The following is a 24,974-nucleotide window of genomic DNA, read 5'->3' on the forward strand; positions in this document are numbered from 1 at the left end:
GATTAATGAAAAATGACAAGTAAAATGAGAAATCAAATTAAAAAATTTGAGACAATTAAAATAAGATGAAGGGAGTAATTATGTATCTCGATAAACTTAAAATCAAAATTTCAATAATTATACAAAATATATTTAAAGTCATTTGTTATAAGCATATTTTTTCAAACAGAGCATATTAAATAAATTTTACTAAGAAAATAAATATATTGACACGTGTTTTTGCACTGAGAAATAGTGTGTCTAGTTGCCAAACATAACCTTTCCATATTATACTACACACTGTGTATTGACCCCGTCACTCCACAAATTCCGTTTACTCTCTCTCTCTCAACTACTTTTTCAGCTGAAATCGTCAGATTCCGGCGATATGCCCGTCGGAGATTCGTCGGATTGGCCTCCTCCGGGATGGACTGAGGATGTTAAAGTCACCAACGGAAGGAAAATCAAGGTAGAAAATCCACTTATTCACCTCAATTTTACTCATCATTTTACCTAATCACTCGATTTTGTGGTGGGTTTATTCAGTTATTCATCGTATTGTTGAGGTTATTCTGTGTTTTTTTGGGATATTGTGTGTAAATCCAAATGGGTTTAAGGTAATATTACTCATCATTTCTTCTAATTTGAATCTTTGCAGTAGGTAATTGTTCGAATTTTTGGTTAATTACATATGGGTTTATTGATATTTTCCATCATATTGTTGATGTTATTGTGTGTTTATTTGGGATATTGTGTGTAAATCCAAATGGGTTTAAGGTAATTTTACTCTTCATTTTACCTAATCAGTCGATTTTATGGTTAATTACTAATGGTTTTATTCAGTTATTCATCATATTGTTGATGTTACTGTCTTTTTTTGGGATATTGTGAGTAAATCCAAATGGGTTAAGGTAGTATTACTTATCATTTCTTCTAATTTGAATCTTTGTAGTAGGTGATTGTTCGAATTTTTGGTTAATTACAAATGGGTTTATTGAGATTTTCATGGGTTGATTGTAAAAATTAGCATTTTGTTGCTGTTATTGTGTTCAAATTGCGGGAATTTTACTCATCATTTTACCTAATAAGTCGATATTGTGGTGAGTTTATTCAGTTATTCATCATATTGTTGAGGTTATTGTGTGTTTATTTGGGATATTGTGTGTAAATCCTAATGGGTTTAAGGTAATATTACTCATCATTTCTTCTAATTTGAATCTTTGTAGTAGGTGATTGTTCGATTTTTTGGTTAATTACAAATGGGTTTATTGAGATTTTTATGGGTTGATTGTAAAAATTAGCATATTGTCGCTGTTATTGTTTTCAAATTGTGGGAATTTTACTCATCATTTTACATAATCAGTTGATTATGTGGGTTTATTCAGTTTTCCATCATATTGTTGATGTTATTGTGTGTTTATTTGGGATATTGTGTGTAAATCCAAATGGGTTTATGGTAAATTTACTCATCATTTCTTCTAATTTGAATCTTTGTAGTAGGTTATTAGTTGATTTTGTGGTTAATTACAAATGGGTTTTATTCAGTTATTCATCATATTGTTGATGTTATCGTGTTTTTTTTTTGGGGTATTGTGTGTAAATCCAAATGGGTTTAAGGTAATTTCTTCTAATTTGAATCTTTTAAGTAGGTAATTAGTCGAATTTTTGGTTAATCACAAATGGGTTTATTGAGATTTTCGTGGGATGATTGAAAATCAGGATATTGTTGCTGTTATTGTGTCTTTTTGGGGGATATTGTGTGTAAATCCAAATGGCTTTGCGGTAATTTTTATGGGTTTATCACAAAATTTGGATATTATTGTTTTTGGGCATCGACCGATATGCTGGGCCAGATTTTTAGCTCAATTTCACCGTCAATTCTTCAAATTCGATTTGAAGTTTCGATCTTTTCTAGGGAAATGTTAAGGAATCTCGATTTGAAGTTGATAGTAAGGCAATTTTGTAGTCGCACCCAAGGGTGTGGCCTAGTGGTTCAATGAAATGGGATGAGCACCATGAGGTCTCAAGCTCAATTCCCAACAGTGACAAACACTAGGTGATTTCTTCCCATCTATACTAGCCTTGATGGACAGAGTTGCTTGGTACCTTGCACCTGTTGCTGGTGGGAGGTGGCAGGCATCTCTCGGATTTAGTCGAGGTGCTTGCAAGCTGGACCGAACACCACGGTTATAGAAAAAATATAAGGCAATTCTGTAGTTAACTTTAGATGGGCCGATGATATTTTTTGATGGGTTATTCAAATTTGGGATATCAGTTTTGTAATTGTCGTTTTTGGGTGGGATCAATTTGGCAAACCACTTGCATGGAGATTGTAGAGTCTTGGTATTATCCTTTTTTATTGAATGGTTTATCAGTTGTGTAACTTGAGTATCGTTCCGCTTTGTATTGCAAATAATGTTTAAGTCATTTAATCAGCTGATTTTGCGGTTAACTACTAACGGGTCTATTGAGTTTTTCATGGGATGATTTAAAAGATTAGGGAATTATTGCTGTTATTGTGTTTCTTTTTTGGATGTTGTGTTCAAATCCACAAGGGTTTGGTGTGATTTTTCATGGGGTATCCAAACTTCGGATATTATTGGTTTTGTTTTGCACTTGTTTTGGGGGCATTGACCTATATGCTGGGACAGGCTCTGTAGCTCAATTTCCATGTCATTTCTTCAAATTCGATTTAAAAGTTCAATCTTTTTTGAGTCAATGTTAAGGAAGTTCGATTTAAAGTTGATAATAAGACAATTCCGTAGTTAAATCCTGATGGGTCGATGGTACTTCTTGATAGAGTTATTCAAATTTGGGATATCAGCTTTGTAATTGTTGTTTTTGGGTGGATCAATTGGCAAACCCACTTGCATGTAGATTGTAGAGTCTTGATATTACTCTTTTTTATGGAATGGTTTATCAGTTGTGTCACTTGAGTATCATTCTGCTTTGTGTTGCAAATACAGTGCTTAAGTCGATTTCCCCCTTTCTAGCTTTTCTTGTTGCTGTTTAGGCGGTGAAGTGGGATTGGAGTTTTTTTTTTCTTTTGTAAAATTAAGTTTATAAGGTGAGTACAACAATGGTATCTCAGAACCCGTGTGGAGCTAAAACGTGGAAGAAAAGGTTTCGTATATGAGTACCAACTAGTTGGTATTAAGGCAAGAATCTTTTTAGTTTGGTTAGAAATTTATACGTCAGAGTAGAGGTGTAGCAATAAGTGCAAGAGTTAGAGAACCTCTAGTTGTATAAAACCCCTACATTGCCTTAAAATACAAGAAAATAGTATTGGAATGTAGCAAACATGAATAGACGGGAATGGTTATAGATGAATCATATGTTTGACCCCAACTAATATGGGATGGGAATATAGTTGATTGACTGATTTAATTTGTCATTTTCCACGTGTTATAAGTTCTCATCTTTGATTTATTTGATAATTATCCGCGTAACATATATCTTATCAGCCCAACACGTGTATCTGGCTAAATGCTAAAAACAGGCATCAACTTGTTGACTCAATTTGTAAGAATGATTGATCTAACATAATGTTATTTCCTTTAGGAATTAAAACTTTCCTCGGTCTTTGAACTCTTTCAAGATGTGTTTCATAAGGAACTTCTCTTTGAAAGTGCTTCATGTAATTGTGTTCTTGTCTTGTCTAGGCTAATCTTGATTTATGCTGTGATTTTGCACCATTAGAATCTGCACTATAAAAGGTTGTTGCACGTGGAATGAGAATTGACCATTGTTAAATGATTCCATGTAAGAAAGCGCATAGTCTTCTGCTTATATGGCTTGGGTTACGTAATGTTGTCATTTCTCTTTTCAGTACTATACGAATGTGGAGACTGGGAAAAATTTCTATTCCAAGAAGGAAGTCACTAGGTACATGAACACAAAAGAGACTTGCCATGATGTTACTCAAGCAATGAATGATCAAGATAAGAGCTGCTCTGAGAACAATGTTAGTCAAATGAATAATCAAGATAAGAGTTGCTCTGAGAAAAATGCCAGACAAATGAATAATCAAGATAAGAGTTGTTCTGGGAAAAATATTGGCCAAATGAATAATCAAGATAAGAGTTGCTCCGAGAACAATGTTAGTCAGGTGAGTTTTGAAGGTGAAGTAACTCTTACGTTCTACTTCTTTGCTACGTGATTCTTATCTTCTAAGGTCTGTCTCGTGTTATTGTCAGACTGTTGGGGAACCAAATAATGCTCATGAATGGTTACCTCTAGGGTGGATAGTTGAGCTGAAGACTCGTAAGTCTGGCTCACATGCTGGTACAACTTACAAGGTATGAAAATGGAAATATACTGACCTTTGAAATGCTTGTGGTGATTATTTGTTGTAATATGCACCTCTTATTTTGACCTTTAGTGTGACTGTTGGAAATATCAGCATTGTCTCTAATTTGGTGATGTATCAGCATGTCTTTTTGCAAGATTTCATTCTTAGAGCAAACAGATAACCTGTTCACACGAATTCCATGTCGATGACAAAGTCTGTGGCATACAAATGATCATGTTGCTTTTGCTTCTGCTGGTAGTTTATCTGAAACCCAAAATGAGGGAGAGTAGTCACTATTCCGGCCAAGTAATTCCTACCCGTTCCTTAGCTGACATTACAACCTTTATTGATACTATTTGTTAGTTGAGGTAATGATGAGCATGAAGATTCTAGCCAACATCTACTGCTGCTGAATATTTTTTAAGGTCAAAAGTCTTCCATTAAGGGGTTGCGTGGTGCACGGACTAGCTAACGGACTAGCTAGCTATACAAGGTTTATATCATAGAGAAGAAGTCCAAATTTAGCCCTCTACTACACAAAATATCTTAATTTTACTCCCGGTTATACTTGTGGAATACACTGGGTATGTTGTTGTTGTTGTTGTACTCTCGGTTATACTTGGGGCAATTCATACCTTTACTGGTAACAAAATGTCTTGTTTTTATCCTTGATTTTAAGAACACTCCAGCATGGGCCGGGTGAAGTCCACATGTCAAAATACTATTGGAAAATGGTTAAATTTACTCTCTGCTTTAGACTAAGGGTTAAAATTACCCGTCTTTATACTTTAGATTGGAGCTCAATTAGGGTCAAGGGAAAGCATGAGGATTTGCTAAGGATGGGGGTAAGTGGCCCTAAAGTGTGATGATCTCAATTCTCAAAAGTTAAAAAGAAGTAATCGCAATATTTTTGGGACAATTTTCTGATATTATATTGACTGATATTGAATGATGATTACAACTAATGGAAACTAAAGGATAACTGAAATATGAAAAACTATCTACTCGACTCCATGGACAAGCTTGTAATCTGGAGAATAGAAGAGAAGAGAGCTAGGTTAGAGGATAGAAAGAGAGACGAGAGGATTCAGAAGAGGAGGGAATTTGGATTATATCAGTAATGCGATAATGCTCTGCCCCATGAGTTTGTTAGGCTTTATAACAGAACTCGTCCAGCTGGCTGCATCTGAGCCCTCGGAGCTCATTAACTGGATTCTCATTGTGGCCGTTGATTTTAGTGTCAGTTATTTCCCTTGTTGTCTTTCTAGTTTCGAACTCGAGTGGTTGCATTCATTTTATTGCCATTTCTCGGGTCATTACATAAAGCGTAAAGGAGGGTAAAGTACCCTGTGAGCTTTATAAAAAATGATACTCCCTCTATAAATGATGCTACTTTCAGATGAAGTGCTCTAGTAATACCTCATCTTTAGTTTATGTTCTTATTTCTTTTGCTATTCTTCCAGGTTTACATTGAACCATCAACTGGAAACAAATTTTATTCAAAGCCTGAAGTATCTAAATATCTCAAAACTATGGAGCAGAACAACATCGCGGAAGGACAGATAGTACACTCTCTCCCTTTTAACTTTCTCACCATGATAAAATCTTTTTGTTATTTTTACCTTCTTTTAAATGATTCATGCACATAGATTTGGACCTGAAGATATTTTTTCCCAAGACACTAAATTTCATTCTTCTCAAGTCAAAGTTATCTTAATGAAACTAATCTATAGAAGGTTTTAAGAAACTTCTTCAGCTTTGATTGTTAGGAGAAGTCATGTGAAGCCACATAATAAAGATGGTTCAGTCAAAACAAAACTAAAGAAGTACTTTGGATGAGATTTGATCTCCGTATTGGTATCCTGGTCTGCATAATTCTAATAATGAATACTCTGTTTCTATGGCTCCTTAAGAAAAAAGAAAGTTTCTTGTATTATTTTGGCAGTGGCCCACTGGAAATGATAAAAGTACTCTAAAGAATTGCACCATGCTTTAAAAACTGGTTTGATATGAAAACATCTGTCTTCGGGCAGCCTGACTTATATTTTGGACATTCTTATAGGAAAGAGTACTAGAGTAGGTAATAGTGTGATGGAGGAAGCAAGTTCGAGAAAAGTATTTGATGGTAGCTTTTGTATCCTTGGGTTATTACAACATCTTCATGTGTAATTATGTTTTTGTGTTAGCACGGAAATGGTGAAGTATCCTCTTCAAATCAGAAAATACCTGAGGATTCCAAAAGTATCAAGGGTGGGGGCCAGAGTCGCAAGTCCAAAAGACAGAAATCTGACACCGACCAGGCCGTGGTAAAGAATATTTGTTCTGTATATACTTATGATACCACTTACAGATTTGATTGTTAGCTGTGTAGTTCACAATGGGTTACCAATTTTCTCTAGTAATATATAGGTGGCAGTTGAAAGAAATTCACTGGGTTTAGCATTCAAGAACTGCAACTTATTCTCGTCAAATTATGTTTTTTTCTCAGCATGGCGTTGAGGAGGAGTCAGTTTCCAAGAAGAAAGCATCTCAGGATTCTGAAGATGTTGGGGAACAGAGACGCATATCCAACAGGAAGAAATCTGGCACTAACAGGCGCTCTACAAAGACTTCTTCTGTAATTCACTCAAGATACCTCTGAAAAGATTTGATTGTTAAATTCGCTATGGATTTACTGATTCTCTAGTACTATCTTGGTTGCTGTTGAAAGCAATTCAATGGGTGTAGCCTTGCGATATTGCAAGTATTCTCATGTAATTATGTTTTTGTTTCAGCATGGTGCTGGAGAGGACTTTCCTTTAAATGAGAAAACATCTCTGGGTTCCAAAGAAAACAGTGAACAGAGTCCCCTATCCAAAAGACAGAAACCTGGCAGCGACAGTCCGTCTGCTAAGAGTGTTTCTTCTGTAATACCTCAGATGCTTCTTATAGATATCTATAGCTGTTCTATTCAGCGTGAGTTGCTGATTTTTGTAGTGACATTTAGGTTGCAGGTGACTCTGATTCAGTGGATGAATTTCCCCCTGGCTGGAAAAAAGAATTCATAATTCAAGAAAATGATCGTGGAACAAGGAAAGACTTGGTATTTCTCTTTTTTCCTCAGCCCCCCTTTTCCAAAATACCCCTTTCATTTCTCTTATCTGTTACAGTGTTACTCCGTCCGCGTTATTTATGGAGGGCCGTTTGATTAGGCACGAAGTTTAAGAAAGGAGGTTTTTTGAAATTTTGTGATTTAAAACAAACCTAAGACATTTGTGTGGTTATAAATCATTTCATTAAGGGTAAAAAGGAAATTTTAAAATTAAGTTGTTTCTAATTATATTAAAGTGACATGAATCGGGACAGAGGGGGTAATAGATAGTTGACAATTATGTTTATCTTATTCTGAAGAGGCTAAAGGTTGTCTAGTTCACCATCACCGGAAGCTCATATTCCAATTTCCTGTGAATTGAGAAGCCAAATTGCTTGCCCTTTTCCCTACTGCATTGCACGTTAACAACAACCACATACCAGTGTGATCCCACAAGTGAGGTCTGGGAGGGTGGAATGTACATAGACCTTACTCTTAACTTGTTAGAGGTAGAAATGCAGTTTCCGGTAGGCATTTGGCTCAAGATAAGCTATTTCAAAAACAGGTTTGACAAATACAAGAGTAAAAGCTACAGTGAAAATACGGTAGAAAGGGAAGTACCGACAACACAAATAGTACATATAACCCACATAAAAGAAACGACAATAGTAATACAATGAAGAAAGAGATAGATCTAATAATAATGATACTGATAAGTAAAACCATGCTCTCCCTCAAGAGAGGAATCACTCGACTACCTACTAACCCTCTTCCCTGATCCTCAACCCCAATTGCATTGACGCGCAGACCCCAGTATTAATATATTGGTCTAGTTTGGGTCTTAAAGACCTTTGTTGAGTAGAAATTACGTAGAATGTGTTTGTGTAATTTTCATCTTTTTCATCGTTGGGAAAGAGGAAGTTAAAAAAAGATTTGCTGAAACCATACAAATTTAGAAGATGTGCATTTTTTTCATAATGAAGCTAAAGAAAATTGAAATATCGTCTGCCAAGGTATTTGTTGTTCATCTTCATCTCCAACAGACTTTTCCCATTCAAAAGAAAACCCATTTGTGAAACATTGCTTTCCCATTCACTCATTTTGTTTCCACCAAGACCACCTCAGTTGTGCTAACTGCTAAAGTGGGTTCATATCCCTTACCATGATCAATCTTGGATGTGCGGATTGAAAGGCTAGAAACTGATCGAAGCGATGACATTGCTGGGAAAAGATTTTTTCTTTGTTTTTGTATGTTTTTTTTTTTGTTGAGGGGAGGGGGGAGGGGGAGGGAGGACTGAGAGTTCAACTTCTTTTGGCTGAAAGACCGGAAAGTTCCCTTTTTAATGAGTTAGTATGGACATTTTGGGAGGTTTGCAAAACCCATATTGTATTTATTCGTATAATCTATTTAAGGTGGACATTCTATGTTGCGCCTTTATGCAGTATTTTTAGCATGCATGAGAAAGGGTGCTATGGAAACAGGGTTAGGTGATTCCCAGTGTGATAGACATGAAATGCCGTGACAGTACGATATATATTCAAAGTTAGGAATTTTGTGTCGACTTTGTCATTGCAGGTTTACACGGATCCAGTACATGGATATAAATTTCGCTCCAAAGAGGAAGTTCTCTGCTATCTACAAACTGGTGATGCTAGTAGGTGTGCTAGAAGACCTGCGAAAAGGAATGTAGCTTCAACTACGAAGGATGATTCTGTAAGTCTACATCTTTCTGGATCCCCTCTAGTCTACATCTTTCTGGATCCCCTCTCACTTCCCTCTATCCATCGCCACTGTTTATTTAGACTTGTTTTGTAACCTTTTTTCATGTTAGTGTTCAGCTTGCATACAGAACCTTTTTGGTAATTTTTGTAATGTTGCCTCCAGTGCGATGCACTAGTCTCAACCCTTTAGTAGGAAAACATATTACATCCTGTAAGAGTAGTGCATTTGGTGCCTTCTGTAACACATTGTTCGTGTATTGGAGGTATTGAAGAAGCTCTTATGAATCAGGGAAGGCTCATTGAATTTGTGAAATTTTAGTCGCTTGAAAATCCAAGTTTACTTGAGCCGAAGGTCTATCAGAAACAACTTCTCTACCTGGTAGAAGCAAGGTCTATGTACACACTACCCTCCGCAGATCCCACTTGTGGGATTACACTGGGTATGTTGTTGAAAAATCCAAGTTTAAATAACATAACTTTCCATCTTAATATGCAAATTGAAAGATGTGGAAATGAGGGTATTTGGCTTAGATTATAAGCTAGTCAAAGTGGCTTGTAAGCACCTTTTGGCTCATCTATGCGATTGATAACACTCGAAGTGCGTGTAAGCAATCCAAAATTAACCAAAAACTGTAAGTTGGTCATTCCCATATGGCTTTTCAACTTATAAGTACTTTTGGGTTGAATAAAATTTTTGCGATTTCTGCCGACTTTCTTTGTCAATTTTATTTTTCTTACGATTTTATCTGTGCTTTACTATGTGTTTGTATGATATCTTGTGCCTTGAGCCGGGGGTCTTTCGGAAACAGCCTTTCTACTTCATCAGAGGTAGAGGTATGGACTGCGTACATCTTACCCCCCCCAGACCCCACTAAGTGGGAATACACTGGGTTTGTTGTTGTTGTATATTTTCTAATTCTCAAAGTACCTTCTCCAAAACAAATCCATAACTTACTCTCCACTCTAAATTTGTCGTTCGTCCTTATCCTCACAGAAATATATGTTAATTTTTTACTTTTGGTAAAAATGTTATGGATATTTTAGTCATCGTAACAAAGAACATCTTATCAACACTTTTTTACCAAACACATTAGCTGCTTATTATCAGTTTCAGCACTTCAATCCAAACACATTTATTTGAAAATTTTCCTTCAGGACTTAAAAATTCTTTCCAACCCTTCTAGCTTATCAACTATTTACAATCCACGAATCCAAACAAGCTCATTAACTTACAAGAAATTTAGCTACTGACTGTTTCGTGGGACGGCAAAGGATGGCTCAGTACCTTACAATTCTAGATCTCAATGACCATTCAAATGCTATTTATGCCATTTTCCTTGCAAGTCCTTCAAATGAGGAGGAATCTTGTCTGATATTGCATGTCAAATATAGTCATTCAAGTGTGAAATCAAAGTTGAATGTCTTTTCACCATGTTAGCATTTAGCAGAATGGGTATATTCTTCTGCCCAACTGGTTGATCTTGACATTCTTCCTCCTTGTTCTTGGTTAGCCTTATTTTGGTTTCGTGGACTCTAATTGGGCATAATCCTGTGTAGACATGGTTTTTGAAAAAAAAAAAATTAATGAAGTTTGCCTGTCAATCTGATTATTATCAAGACCTTTCTCAAAAAAAAAAATGCTTATTATCAAGACTAATGGATGTTGATTTACCTGGAATGAGAAGGATCTCTGATGGGCAGAAATTTATTTCCTTTGATAGCCCCTGACAGATGATGCCAGCTTGAAGAAATCAGTGTGCTTTATGACAGGAAGACAACTTTTTGCCACTGACGAGTTGAAAGGTAATAATCTTTCGTTGGAGATATTGCTCCATAGTCCCAATCTTAGAGGATATGCATTGCTTATTCAGTATCTGGTCATCTGTTCTAGTCATTTCATTTCCCTTCATTAATTTGTTTATCTAGATTTAATTAATTTCTCAATTGTGAAACTGGAATTATTGATTTAGGGGCAAAAAGTTTTGGTACTTGCTCACCTGCTCAGCAAGTTGAGAGTTCGAAGAAACAGTTTGACTGCAGTGTGTCTGATCCTAACACCATCATCTCATCCATTTTAGCTGAGATAAATGAGAATCATTCCATTGAAAATGTAATTGAAGATGCTGACATAGAATCTGTGAAAGTTGGTGTTATGCATCCATCAGCTGTTTCCACAAAGTCAGATCTCCTCCCAGAGAAGCAACTACTGGAAAATGAGCAGGAAAAGCTTAGGCATAAAGCAGCAAAGAAGCAGTCAAGAAAATCCAAAACTAAAGAGTCACTTAACCTTGGTCGTCGGGCCTCCAAAAGACTTGCAGGTCAAAATCCAGAGGCGGAGGCGGCCAATTTGGATCTTGGTGAACGTGCTCTTCCATTGATCGTTGAGAAATCTTCCTCTCCTAGCCTCTCCATGAATGTCTGTCGTCAGGAATTGCTCCAGGACTCGGATCCTATACCGGAAACTGGCAACTCTGATCAGGTTTCCTTGAATGGAGAAGCTTCATTGGACGAATTACCTCCAGGCTGGAAAAAAGAAATCAAAATTACAAAAAAAGCTAATGGGATAAGAAAGGACCCGGTACTCTCTCTCTCTCTCTCTCTCTCTCTCTCTCTCTCTCTCTCTCCCCCTCTCTCCTCACATGCAGATCATCCTATTCAAACAGTATGTGTCGCATCATTATGACCGTGACAGTTTATACATGAGAAGGGCTGTCTTATGTTAGGATTAGTAGGAGCTGCTTATGTGCAGAATGCTGCATAAGTAGATTTATATTCGGCCTTTTTAGTGCGGATCTTAAGTTGACTTGGTTATTGCATAAGTAGATTTATATTCGTCCTTTTTAGTGCGAATCTTAAGTTGACTTGGTTATTGCAGGGCTGTCTTATGTTAGAAGAGTAGGAGCTGCTTATGTGCAGAATGCTGCATAAGTAGATTTATATTTGTCCTTTTTAGTGCGGATCTTAAGTGACTTGGTTATTGCAGTTATACATCGATCCAGTGCATGGCTATGTTTTGCGTTCCAAGAAGGATGTTTTCCGCTATCTACAAACTGGAGACATCAATAGTTGTGCTATAAGACCTGTCAAAAGAGATAAAGATGCTACAATGAAGGAGAGTTCTGTAAGTCACCACATTTCTGATCCCCCTCTCTTGTCACCTCTGTTATTGCTGTTTGTCGGATAACTTCTAGTTTTCGATGTTACTGCTAAACCTTGTTGGTCATATTAGTATGATAGTGCTTCCACTGAGATGTAGTTGTTTCCTCCCTTTACTAACTAAGCATATTAGATCCCTAAGAACTTTGATGCCTTCTGTTAAGCTCTGTTTCATGTACTGGAAAGCAGGAAGAACATTCTCCTTAGATAGTATGCTTTATTCCGAGACACAGTGGCTGCATCAATGGAATACGTAGTTGGAGGAATCCAATAGAAAGACTTCAATCACACTACATCTTGTCAAGAGAGGTGATAGCATAGTTGTAAAGCCTCTCCACCTTCAACTAGATTGGGTTTGAGTCATGAAGGGAGCAAAGTGGAGAAACTAAGTTGGACACCGAGTGTAGAGAGATTTGGGCAGTGTTGTTAAAGGCTCGCTTATAGTATGCTTAAGCTTTGAAGCTCGAGGAGGTCCAGACTGTACACTCTGCTTCACCTAACTGGTGCTTTAGTGTTGGTGTCAAGATGATGGGTTTTGTCTTTAAGGGAAAACGAACATATGTATAGCCAAACCCAAGGGTGTGGCCTAGTGGTCAATAAAGTAGGTTTGAAAACATGAGGTCTCAAGTTCAAATCCCAGTAGAGATTAAAAAACACTACAACAACAACAACAAACCCAGTGTATTCCCACCTAGTGGGGTCTGGGGGGTAAGATGTACGCAGTCCATACCTCTACCTCTGATGAAGTAGAAAGGCTGTTTCCGAAAGACCCCCGGCTCAAGGCACGAGATACCACACAAACACATAGTAAAGCACAGAAGCAGATTACATAACATAACTACGTCACCCATAAGGAATATAAAACAGAGAAAAGCAGAGGAAAGCACACAGATTCGTAATAAAACATGGAACACGGAATACGGAATCATAACAGGAATAAAACCCCCACCAAGTAATTCCCTACACTAGCGACCCAAACTGGCCCTAATCCTCTGCCGTAATTCGCGTCTTCCAGACCTTCCTATCTAGGGTCATGTCCTCGGTGAGCTGTAGGGAATGTAGAGCTAAATTATAGTTTTTACCATTCTTTTGTCCAAAGAGTTATTGTTTCTATAATTACATCTTCTTTCTTTACATTTCTATTTTTCTTCATTGAGCTTTTCTCCACTAAAACCCAAGCTTGAATTGCATTTTGCTGTTAAAGATCCAACAGACTTTGGTGCTTTTTCTGCTCTTCACTTTTGACTAATATTTTTTTTGGTGGTGGAATTACCCTACACTCTCCCTCCCTTTCTGTAGATGCATAATATTTCCTAAGTTTGAAGAGAATAGTTCCAGGTCATATACTCTCTGAAGGCAGTAGTTTTACATGATACCATAGCCAACTATGTAGAAGGTTAAAAGGATTAACTCTGACCTTCTCGTTCCAGTTTGAACCATGACCTTTATCAGTAACTTTTTCTTTTAAGTGCATATAGATGTGGAAAATAATCATTATAAACTCTAGTTCATGATATAGAAGGTTAAAAAGGGACGGCTCGGTACCTCATGGTTCCCAAATCTGAACCACTATCCATGGGCATTACCATTGTCATTTCTCTTGAGAGTCTTTAAAATTGGGAAGTTTTCATATCTAGTATCTTGCATAGATAATATAACCGTTCCAAGTGTAGAATTTAAGTTGAATGTTTTAATCCCAGGGTCTATCGGAAATCTCCTCTCTATCTCTCGAGGTAGCTGTAAGGTCTACATACATTCTTCCCTCCCCAGACCTCGCTTGTGGGATTACCTCCCCTGTCCCACTTGTGGGGTTACACTGGGTATGTTATTGTGTTTTCATTATACTAACATTTCACTGCATGTCTTAACACTGTATATACAATAGAATTATAGAATAATCTTGATTTGTTTTTGATGAAGTAGTTTCATTGATGGCATCGAGAAGATGTGAAGAGTGCAAAGACAGTGATTACAAACTAGGGATAAGGTGCTAACGAAGTCTAAAGTTAGATGTCCAAAAATAGATTGCACCAGCTATTAAAATAAAAATAAGACTTGTAGCTTTAAGGAAGTGGTTTGGAGTTTTTATTCCATCAACACATCCGTGGCTTCTTTCTGTGCAAACACTGTGAGAAATACTTGCAAGGATCATTTTTCAGATTTTCCTGATTGATTTACCAACTTTCCAAGTTTTCCAGCATTCATAGGCATAGTTAATATTCTCTGGAATAACCATCTTGTTTTTTGACTAGTTTTATTGCCGCGTACTGTAATAACGAACTATGTATTTCACTTTTTGTGATTAGCTTCAACTTTGGCAAGCTCAATTGTAGTATGGGTATTTACTTTTGAATGTGAGAACTCTCTAACGGTTGAAAATCCTCTCTTTTGGCAGCCCACAGCAGCTAACGCCGATTCGAAGAAATTAGAGTGCTCTGTGACCGAAAGGCAACCTTTTGCTGCTAAGGAATCCAGAGGTGATACTTCTTTAGTTAACATTCATTTGGATTCCAACTTTTACAAGTGACATATACTTAACCAAGTGTTGGGCCATCAACAGCAGTCATTATTCTTTTATTCTAATGTTTCCCCTTGATTATGTCTTACCAACTCTTTAAATATACATTTGTTTCTCAATTCTGGAACTGCGATTGCTGATGTAGGTCGAAAACGTTCAGATACTTGTTCACCGGAAATACAAGCCAAGAATTCCAAGAAACAACCTGAAAGCAGGGAGTCCAATGCAAACCTTATTGTTACATCATCTGCAGCTGATATATATGCAAAGCATTCAGATGAAAATGTAATTGAAAATGCTGGAATAAGAGACTCAAGTGCAGACAGAAAAGTCATAGCTGCTCAAAGTGACGCTATTAAAAAGTCATCAGCTGTCTCAACTCCTCCATCAGATCTAACCCCAGAACAGCAATTACCAGAAAATGAGCACGAAAAACATATTAATAAAGAAAAACTGGAGCAATCAAGAAGATCCAGAACTAAGAAACCAATTACACCTGGTCGGCGGATCTCAAAAAGACTTGTGGGCCACAGCCCCGAACCGGTGGCTGATTTGAATCTAGGTGAACGTGCTTTTCGAGCTGTGGTTAAGAAATCTGCTTCTTTGGACATCCCCCTGAATGTCTCTGCTCAGGAATTTTCCCAGAACATAGATCCTGCATTAGGAACTGGTAGTTTTGATCAGGCTTCTCTAAACAGAGAAGCTTCGGGCAATGAATTTCCACCAGACCGGGAAAGGGAAATACCTATCCAGAACATAGATCCAACAGTAGGATCTGGCAATTCTGATCAGGCTTCTCTGAGCAGAGATGCTTCAGGGGATGAATTATCCCCAGGCTTGGAAAAGGAAATGCTTGCCCAGAACAAAGATCCGACAGTAGGAACTGGAAATTCTGATCGGGCTTCTCTGAGCAGAAAAGCTTCCGGGAATGAATTATCACCAGGCTTGGAAAAGGAAATGCTTGCCCGGAGCAAAGATCGGACAGTAGGAACTGGAAATTCTGATCAGGCTTCTCTAAGCAGAAAAGCTTCAGGGAATGAATTATCACCAGGATTGGAAAAGGAAATGCTTACCCAGAACAAAAATTGGACAGTAGGAACTGGCAATTCTGATTTGGCTTCTCTGAGCACAAAAGCTTCACTAGAGGAAATACCACCAGGGTGGGAGAATGAAATACTTGGACAGAAAAAATATCCTACAGTAGGAACTGGCATTTCTGGTCGGGTTTCACTGAGCAGAAAACTTTCACCAGATGAAATACCCCCAGGCTGGGAGAACGTAATACCCCCAGGCTGGAAGAATGAAATACCTGCCCATGCTTCTTCTCTGGGTGAAATACCGCCAGGTTGGGAAAAGGAAATACTTGCCTACAACAAAGTTCCTACAATAAGAACTGGCAATTCTGATCAGGCTTCTCTGAGCAGAAAATTAGCGTCAGCAGATGACTTACCACCCGGATGGGAAAAGGAAATGATTACTCGGAACAAAGTTCCTGCAGTAGGAACTGGCAATTCTCTGGATGATATACCTCCAGGCTGGGAAAAGGAACTACTTTTCCAGACCAAAAATCCTAAGGTAGGAACTGGCAATTCTAATCAGTCTTATCTGAGCAGAGAAGCTTCAATGGATGAATTGCCACCAGGCTGGACAATGGAATTCAGAATGAGAAAAAATGCTCGTGGGAAAGACCCGGTATTCTCTTTCTTCCTCGGAATTTCTCTCTTCCCTCTCCTTGTGCACTGTCTCTTCCTCTCCTTCTCATGCACATCATCCTATTCAAGCAAAGTCTGTTTCCCACCTACTAATTCATACAAAAAGTCTGTTTTACATGTACTAATTCATACAAAAAAAGTCTGTTTTACATCATTATTCTGTTTTACATCATTATGCTGATATGGGATATATGCATGAGAAAGGATGCTTTTGGAGAAGGGTTATCTTAGCTGCTTTAGTATTTTGCAGTGAAAATCTTAATTCTTAAGTTAACTTGGTCATTGCAGTACTATATGAATCCAATGCATGAATATGTATTTCGCTCGAAAAAGGATGTTATGCGCTATCTGCAAACTGGAGACATAAGAAGTTGTGCTGTGAGACCAACCAAAAGGGATCCGTATTCAACAATGAAGGATGATTCTGTAAGTCTGCACCTTCTAGATCTCCGACCTGTGTTCCCCGTCAAATCTATTCTCGCTACATGTTTGATACCTCCAGTTCTCCATGTTACTGCTTTTTAGTGTGTGTATCAATCTTATTGGTCGTATTTGTATGAACTCTTTACTAGGAAGATAAATTCAATCCTGTACGAACAGTGGTAAAGTTGGTGTCTCCTGTGAAACTTTGTTTCATGTATTAACAAACAGGCTTGCTTAGTCTGAGACTGAGCAACTGACAGAATACTCGCAGGTAAGATAAATTGGAAAGGGATGACCTTATCCAAGTTCAAAGAGAATGGTTTCACATCATTCTATTCGATTGGAATATGTGGAGAGAATAGCTTAATACGAAATTACAGGTGAATATGATGTCATAGAAGGTTAACGGAAATGATGCAGTAGTCAGGACTTATACTTCCCAGATCTGGACCACCGTCCTGAGCATTATTCCTGTTCTCATAAGTTTGTTAAATGCGGAATACCTTTATAGCTGCAAAATGATGCTTTAGAAAGTTAGAAGAATGAATCGATACCGTTATGATTTTTGAGATTTCAACCACCATTTCAAGCATTGTACAAGCTATTTTTTCCTTGCAAATCCTTAAACTGAGGAGGAAAATCTTTATGTCTAGCATTTTGCAGGTACAAATATTATCATTCATGTGGAAAATTAAGTAGAGTGTCCATTCATTAAATTAACATTTCACAGCCTGTCTTTACTTTCTGTTTCTGTCTGAAAAAATAATGTTCTCAATTGAGGACTGTCGTCACAAAACCTTTATGCATTTCACTTTTCCAGTTCGACAGGCTCATTTTAATTTCTCAATACAAGTGTGTTGATTTATCTTGAAAGGTAGGAATTTCTGATGGTTGAAAGCTTCTTCTTTTGATAGCCTTCAAATCATGACACCAGTTCGAAGATATTAGGGTGCTCTTTGACCGGAAGCCAACTTTCTGCCACTGAGGAATCAAAAGGTGACAAATTTTAGTTGCGGATTTTGCTCAAACTCCAATTCTGAGAGGAGATAAAAAATTATTCAGTATCGACAGTCATTTCAAGTCCCTCCAATTTAGTCTTGTCATTGATATATGTCCTACTGTATTCTCTACATGTTGATAGTTATTTTCAGTTCTGAAATGGGAGTTGATGATGCAGGTAGAAAGTGTTCTGCCACCCGTTCACTGGCACTACATGCTGAGAGTTCCAATGAACATCATGAAAGCACTGTGTTCAACCTCAACACCAGTATTTCATCTACAGTAGCTGATATAACAGATAAGCATTCATGTGAAAATGTAAATGAAGATGCTAATATAGGAGTGTCAATGCGGTCGAGAAAAATGAAAAATAGTAAGTCATCTACTCCAGTTCGTCGGGTATCGAAGAGACTTTCGCGCCAGAACCAAGAAATGGTGGCTGATATAGATCCAGGTGAACGTGCTGTGGTTAACAATTCAGCCTCTTCAGGTCTTCCCCTGGATGCCTCTGGTGGGGAATTGGCCCAACAACCTGATCTAGCAACGGGTGATTCTGATCAGCCCTCTCTAAGAAGAAAAGCTTCATCACGAGATGATCCATTAAAAGCTGTGAAGTATCTCTCAGAGGGCCAACCTTTCAAAGAGCAAAAAGTTGTGAATGGATTGACAAGTGAGAAGCAAAATGATGAGATAATATTGCGAGGTTCTCAGCCAGCTAGAATATCATTTGAAAGCAGAAAGTTTCACTCTGAACACCAAGCTGTTAAAGAAAGCCCTACAGCAAAGCCGGGAAACGAAGTACAAGACAGTCAATATAGATTATTGAACAATTCTCGACCAGTTGAATTAGCATCAGGAAGAATGGTATTCCCTGTGGAGGACCAGTATGTTTCTGAAAGGTCTACCATAGAACAGGTAAGTGAGAAACGAGACTATGAGAACAGGCAGTGGCAAGATTCACAACTAGCTGAGCCATCGTGGAGAAGTGTGGATCTTAATGTGGAAAACCAGCAATGGCAATATTCACAACTAACTCCATCACAGAGAAGTGTGGATCTTAATGTGGAAAACCAGCAATGGCAATATGCACAACTAGCTCCATCACGGAAAAGTGTGGATCTTAATGTGGAAAACCAGCAATGGCAATATTCACAACTAGCTCCATATTCACAACCAGCTCCATCACGGGGAAGTGTGGATCTGAATGTGGAAAACCGGCAACGGCAATATTCACAACCAGCTCCATCACAGGGAAGTGTGGATCTTAATGTGGAAAAGCAACATTCACAACCAGCTCCATCACAGAGAAGTGTGGATCTTAATGTGGAAAATCAGCAATGGCAAGAATCACAGCTAGCTCCATCACAGAGAAGTGTGGATCTTAATGTGGTAAACCAGCAATGGCAAGATTCACACCTAGCTCCATCACAGAGAAGTGTGGATCTTAATGTGGTAAACCAGCAATGGCAAGATTCACAATTAGCTCCATCGCAGAGAAGTGTGGATCTTAATGTGGCAAACCAGCAATGGCAAGATACACAGCTAGCTGAACCATCACAGAGAAGTGTGGATCTTAATGTGGCAAACCAACCTATTAGAGAAAAGCAAACAGGAGAGCTGGTTACTGAGAATCAAGATGAACAGAACAGAAGGTTGCACGCGCAACTAGCTTCTTATACATTTGGGGACTATTGGTCAGACCCATGCTTGGAATTTGCATTCAAGACCCTTACAGGCACACTACCAGTAGAGGAGAACACACCCTTTCAGGGATCTGCTCATCAAGAATACAATACTTCCTACAGTCATGCCGATGATGGGTGCTTTGAACTGCCATTATTCAATACTTCCAGCTTTTACATGAATGATGTTCCACACCATTGTGCTCCATCGGAGGAGCACATCGTGAAGGAGCAACCGCCAATAAATCATACCTTTTTGCCCAATGGAAATAATAGCGTGCCAGGTTGCAGTAATGTTGTTACTCAAAACCCAGGTTTGGCCTTTTTCCCCAATGGAAATAATAGCTTACCAGGTTACAGTAATGTTTCTCAAAATTCAGGTTTGGATCCCCATGCTAAGGACTATCAATCTAAATTTAAATCTCAGAGGTGAATGAGAGCACATAAAGATTGGGAAGTGGTAGGTGTATTGATGGATCAACTAAATAACACGGTGCTGCTCCTGTGAATGCATTTTTGTGCAGCTGTATCCTCTAGTTGTAACATTTTCAAATGCGGTTTCTGGACTTGAGGTGTCTATAATTTGGCTGAAGATTGGCCGCAGGTGATGCTTCATCAGTTGTGTTCGATGTGATGGATAAATTAGGTTTGTTCGAACCAGATAGCTGGTCGAAATGTAGCTTTTAATATTTTGAATGCTTAGTTCCCACGATCCATTGCCGTTTAGACAAATCTATTAAGGCATTCTAGACAGTTGTTTGCTAAATGTGTTCTGTATGAGGTTGGATCTTTAAGCTTTTGTAACACGTAAATTCGTCTCTCCTCTCTCCGCATCCACAACTGGATTGTTAAGACATTACATCTATAGATGCATCAAAAATGCCTCTTCAAACACGCTACATTTTTATGGAAAAAAAAAAAAATCGAAAATGCACTCAATAGAGTTGTGGGATCTGAAACTATAGAGACCAAGGTTCATATTCCAGTAGGTACAGAAAACTCATTTTATCTAATCCTTCTGATGCTTGTTTTGGTGTAACATGGTAAGTACTCAGTGTGAAATAATCGAGGTGAGTTGGTTCGAATGCCATGGTTTTATTTGAAGAAGAAAGTGGAAAATGGGCAAACAATAATTTCTTCACCAAGAATTTCTAGATATTTGACATGGTTATCTCACAACTTTAACATTTTGGAGGCAATGGTAAAGTCATTCTGCATAATAAACCTCAAATTGCAGTGCATGGTCACTAAATAGAAAATCATGTCAAGAAGAATCATCAAATTTATCTTAAAAAAAATGAAAAGAAAATCCCAACTTTTTCATTCCACTAAATGCTGGAACCACATTTAGATAACACCTTCCGTTTTTACCATATGAAATCCACACTGCGACACTTGAAATATCATAACGAGTTGATCGATCGAGTGATGCTTCACATCAATAAGAAGACTCTTTCCATCCACCAAAGCTTTCTTCTTCATATTCCCTCTCAGAATATTCCTACAAAACATAGCAAAATATATCATGCACCTAGCATTACAACTATACTTAATACTTACATGTCTAAAATTGGATTGACGCGAATACTGATGATTCATATAGTCGATCGATCCCAACTTGTTCGCGAGTGAGACATACTCTTTTTTTCTGTGTGCGCGTGTGTGAATCAATAAAATCTTAGAAAGTAACTTGCCTCAGGAGTAAAGGTCAGACCAACTCTAATTTCTCCACAGTATTGCTCATCTTTAACAACATTATAACATGTTGTTGGGATGCTCCCATCTGTTAAAACAGGCTCAATTGTTATCCTGCAATCATCATACCATTGAATATCTCAAAAACAATACTATCAACCATTCAACTTCTTTAAACAACACTAATAATCTCTGAGCAATTTAGACCACCCTTTGTGTAAAATGACTATAAACTAGACATATGGTGATCTCAACATATTAGACGTGAGTGCACCACACAATCAAATTCAGATTATATAACTCCACAAGTGTGGTCCGGGGAGGGTGGTGTGTACGCAACTCTGACCATACAGTATGAATGTAGGGAGCCTGTTTCTAATAGACCCTTAGCTCGATTAAAGCATATCAACATCAAGCATATCAGCGCTGAGTGCACGTGTAACCACACTATCAAACTCAGACTATGTTTACGTATCTAAACAAGACGTATAAATCTTAGATTCGCCTCTGACTAAATAAATATACTTACTTAGCTTCCCCAACAAAGTCGTCCTCACCGATAGAATCACTGTCCATAATCTTCAAGAAGAGTTCTTCAACACCCTCAGAAATGGAGAAAATAAATGTTTCATTCCATTCTGGATCAGATCCCTTCCCTATGGAAATTGACAACATCAAGATCATAATCATAAAATCATAATTGATTAAACTAAATTTTATTTTCTTAATAACTGTATGTAACTTTAATTAAGACTAAATTAACCAAAGATTATGATAAATGTACCTGATGCAACACTGCTCTTTTGCTCCTGAGTTCTACAAGTTAAGACCACATATGGATCCATATTATCTGTATCAACCAACATAACATTTTGTTAATCGAAAAAATACGAAGTATGAATCGAATTAAGTTACAAAAACAACATGTCCAGTGAAGTCTCACAAAGTGAGGTCTAGGAGGGTACAGCGTACACGACTTACCCCTATACCTCATGGTATGAATTGACTTAAGTTATTACTCCCTCCGTCCCATTTTACCCGTTCCAAATTTCCTAATTTGGTGTCCCATTTTACTTATCAAGACAAGACAATTTATTTTTCCATATTTTACCCTTTGCATTAATTACTTTTTCTTTAAATTAAAATGTAAACATCATTTTAATAGGGGTACTATAATAAATTAGCTATGCTATTTATTATTTTTCTTAATAGCTGTGTCATCCCAATTTGGGACGAGTAAAATGGGACGGAGGGAGTATTTGAGAACTTGTTGTGCATTTCAAAAGATTAACCTTTTTATCAATCAGGATACTCAAGTAAACCTAAAAATCAGCCTAGAAGTAAAATGGCCAACATGAATGTTGATGTTTTTATTGATTATTCCCCCGATTCTATTTTATTTGACATCGTTTGACTAGGCAGAAAACTAAATCTTAATGTCACTAGTATATCACATACACTAGTAGATTCAAAATTTGAAGTATATTCGTTACTACAACAAACTCAAATTATTCAGACACAAATAAATATCGATATTTAATGGATTTCTTAATAGAAATACACGATCTGGGCAGAAGCTCTTGATTCGATCTGGAACCCATAAATTACATGTAGATCAGCTTCTGCCCTCTGATCAAAATAAGTAACAATAAAAATCAAACTTTATACAGTACTAATTATATTATTCAATCAATCATAAAAATTTTAAATTTTAGCAGACAAGGAACCAGATCCAAGATACAAATTCATATGGATCATGATCAATTCCCTTTTTTACTTTCATCTGGTGAATTCAACTTCTCCATTACTCAATTTTTTCTCCTATTCCTCTTCCATAGTTAGATTTCTCAAATGATCACGCAACTAATGTCTGATATAACTATTAGTTGCGAGATCATACGAGAAAATCATTTCTTTCCAACCAAATTCTAATGGAAAGAAAAGAGATCCATACATTAAAATGAGAGATCCATACATTAAAATGATCAGATCAAGAAAAACTTACTGAGAAAATCAGTATTTTCAAGGCCTTTAGCACTAACAAGAAGTACTTCAAGTTTTCCTCGTACCATTTTCAATCAAAGTCTTGCACAGATCCCGAGGGAAAAAAAAAACCTTTTTTAGATTCTACGCAGGTATTTTCGGACAGGGATTGGTTCCTTTTATCGATATAAGAATTATGTTAAGGTGGCCTTTTTATATGGGAGGTGAACCGGTTTAGGTTGGATTAGACCGGACTGGACCGGAAGGGTGGGCTGAACCGCTAAAGTATGGGATCTGTTATGGTGTGCAGGTAAGTAATCCTCATGTGAGTTGTTGATCTGTCGTATTGAAATTTGAAAATCACATTGTATCTCTTTATTAGGGGTGTGAAAAAATCGAACCGATCGATAATGATTTTTTATTGGTTTTATAAAAAATTTTATTGGGTAAACGGTTCGGTTTTGGTTTTAGCTTATTGGGTTATCGGTATAAGGATACACCAAGTTATTGTTTTATCCCTATTTATGTTATATATATTATATGCACTACTTATTCACAATCAGTGATTCACAAAGTATTAACCTATTCAGGAAAACAAAGGCAAAATATAAAGCTCGAGTATTATCGTATTGGAAAGCTTGAAGCATTTAGTAGTTTCCAACAATTAGGATTCAGTTTTTTTCTGAACTAACATTCAGTTCAAGTTTGAAGATTCTTGTAAACTAAAATGCATTGCGTAGGATTTTGGCGGTGTCACACCCCTTTTTTTAACTCCAAAAAAAGAAAGATTTTAAAGTTTCGAAAGGGTTTTTATTGTTAAGTGACAAAAAAATAAAAATTTGTTTTGAAAAGGATTATTTACTTTAAAACTTAGAGTCGCCACTTGGCATAATTGGATGTGCCAAGTCACCTTTGGGAATCCTTTTTCAAAACTGTTTTTGACTCTTTTAAACTGATCCGCGAACAGAGATTCCGGTTAAGGAATTCTGTTGACCGAGGGGAAGGTGTTAGGCACCCCTCGATCCCGTGGTTCGACCACGGTCTCTTGATAGAGTATATCGGCTAATTCGACACTAAGAGTGTATAAACCACACAAAAACATACAAACCAATCAATCAAACAAACCAACAAACAAATCCAAAATTATAGTGTCCAGTTCAATTATTACAATCCGAAAATAGAAAAATGCGAAAAAATATAAATCCTATTCTAAACTAATCCTAAACTATGCTCCGACTTTTTACCCGATGCCTTGGGCCTTCATCACGGACGTCCTTCGAGTGCAAAATACTTCGGGGCATTCCCCGAATAAATAATGCAAATACCTCGGGGCATTCCCCGACCAAATGAGTACAATTTTCAATGTGAGAAAACCAAACCATTCACCCAAATTTCAAACATTTAACAAGATGTCCAACATTCAACAACCACAAATTCTAAACTTTGCCTACCCAACCTACGTTTGCCTATCCAATTCGATGACATTTATATTCAACATCATCATAAATCAAAATTTATCCGAATCTAACCTTTTCATCAATTTTTCAATTCCAACCCCCAACTTCCTTTTTATGATCAATCCATTAAAACATGATCAAGTTCTTTCCTCAAAAGTCAAACCTCCGAAGCCGAATCACCAAACAGTCATGATCATAACATCAACATCAACAAAAATCCAACAAAGCATAATCACATCATACATAATCACAACCAATTAAACAAGCCAAAATAAATAAAAAAAGGA

General features: G+C 37.3%; 2 protein-coding genes across 2 annotated transcripts; one reads left to right on the forward strand and one right to left on the reverse strand.

The window, feature by feature from the left end:
• Positions 1–228: 228 nt before the first annotated feature.
• Positions 229–20,377, forward strand: LOC107865699. Its single transcript, XM_016711902.2, has 17 exons — positions 229–448; positions 3,809–4,087; positions 4,176–4,277; positions 5,734–5,835; positions 6,457–6,576; positions 6,759–6,887; positions 7,045–7,176; positions 7,257–7,352; positions 8,917–9,054; positions 10,784–10,865; positions 11,033–11,640; positions 12,046–12,183; positions 14,614–14,695; positions 14,882–16,428; positions 16,737–16,874; positions 17,786–17,867; positions 18,049–20,377. The coding sequence occupies exons 1-17, from the start codon at positions 368–370 to the stop codon at positions 19,983–19,985; spliced, it is 5,793 nt and encodes a 1,930-aa protein (XP_016567388.2). The 5' UTR covers positions 229–367; the 3' UTR covers positions 19,986–20,377.
• Positions 20,378–20,739: 362 nt separating this feature from the next.
• Positions 20,740–23,570, reverse strand: LOC107865713 (elicitor-responsive protein 3). Its single transcript, XM_016711916.2, has 5 exons — positions 23,253–23,570; positions 22,032–22,097; positions 21,777–21,903; positions 21,247–21,361; positions 20,740–21,053 (listed from the first exon to the last, which is right to left on the reverse strand). The coding sequence occupies exons 1-5, from the start codon at positions 23,317–23,319 to the stop codon at positions 20,991–20,993; spliced, it is 438 nt and encodes a 145-aa protein (XP_016567402.1). The 5' UTR covers positions 23,320–23,570; the 3' UTR covers positions 20,740–20,990.
• Positions 23,571–24,974: the final 1,404 nt, after the last annotated feature.

The sequence above is a fragment of the Capsicum annuum genome, chromosome 1 (assembly GCF_002878395.1).
Source record: "Capsicum annuum cultivar UCD-10X-F1 chromosome 1, UCD10Xv1.1, whole genome shotgun sequence".
Taxonomy (NCBI): domain Eukaryota; kingdom Viridiplantae; phylum Streptophyta; class Magnoliopsida; order Solanales; family Solanaceae; genus Capsicum; species Capsicum annuum.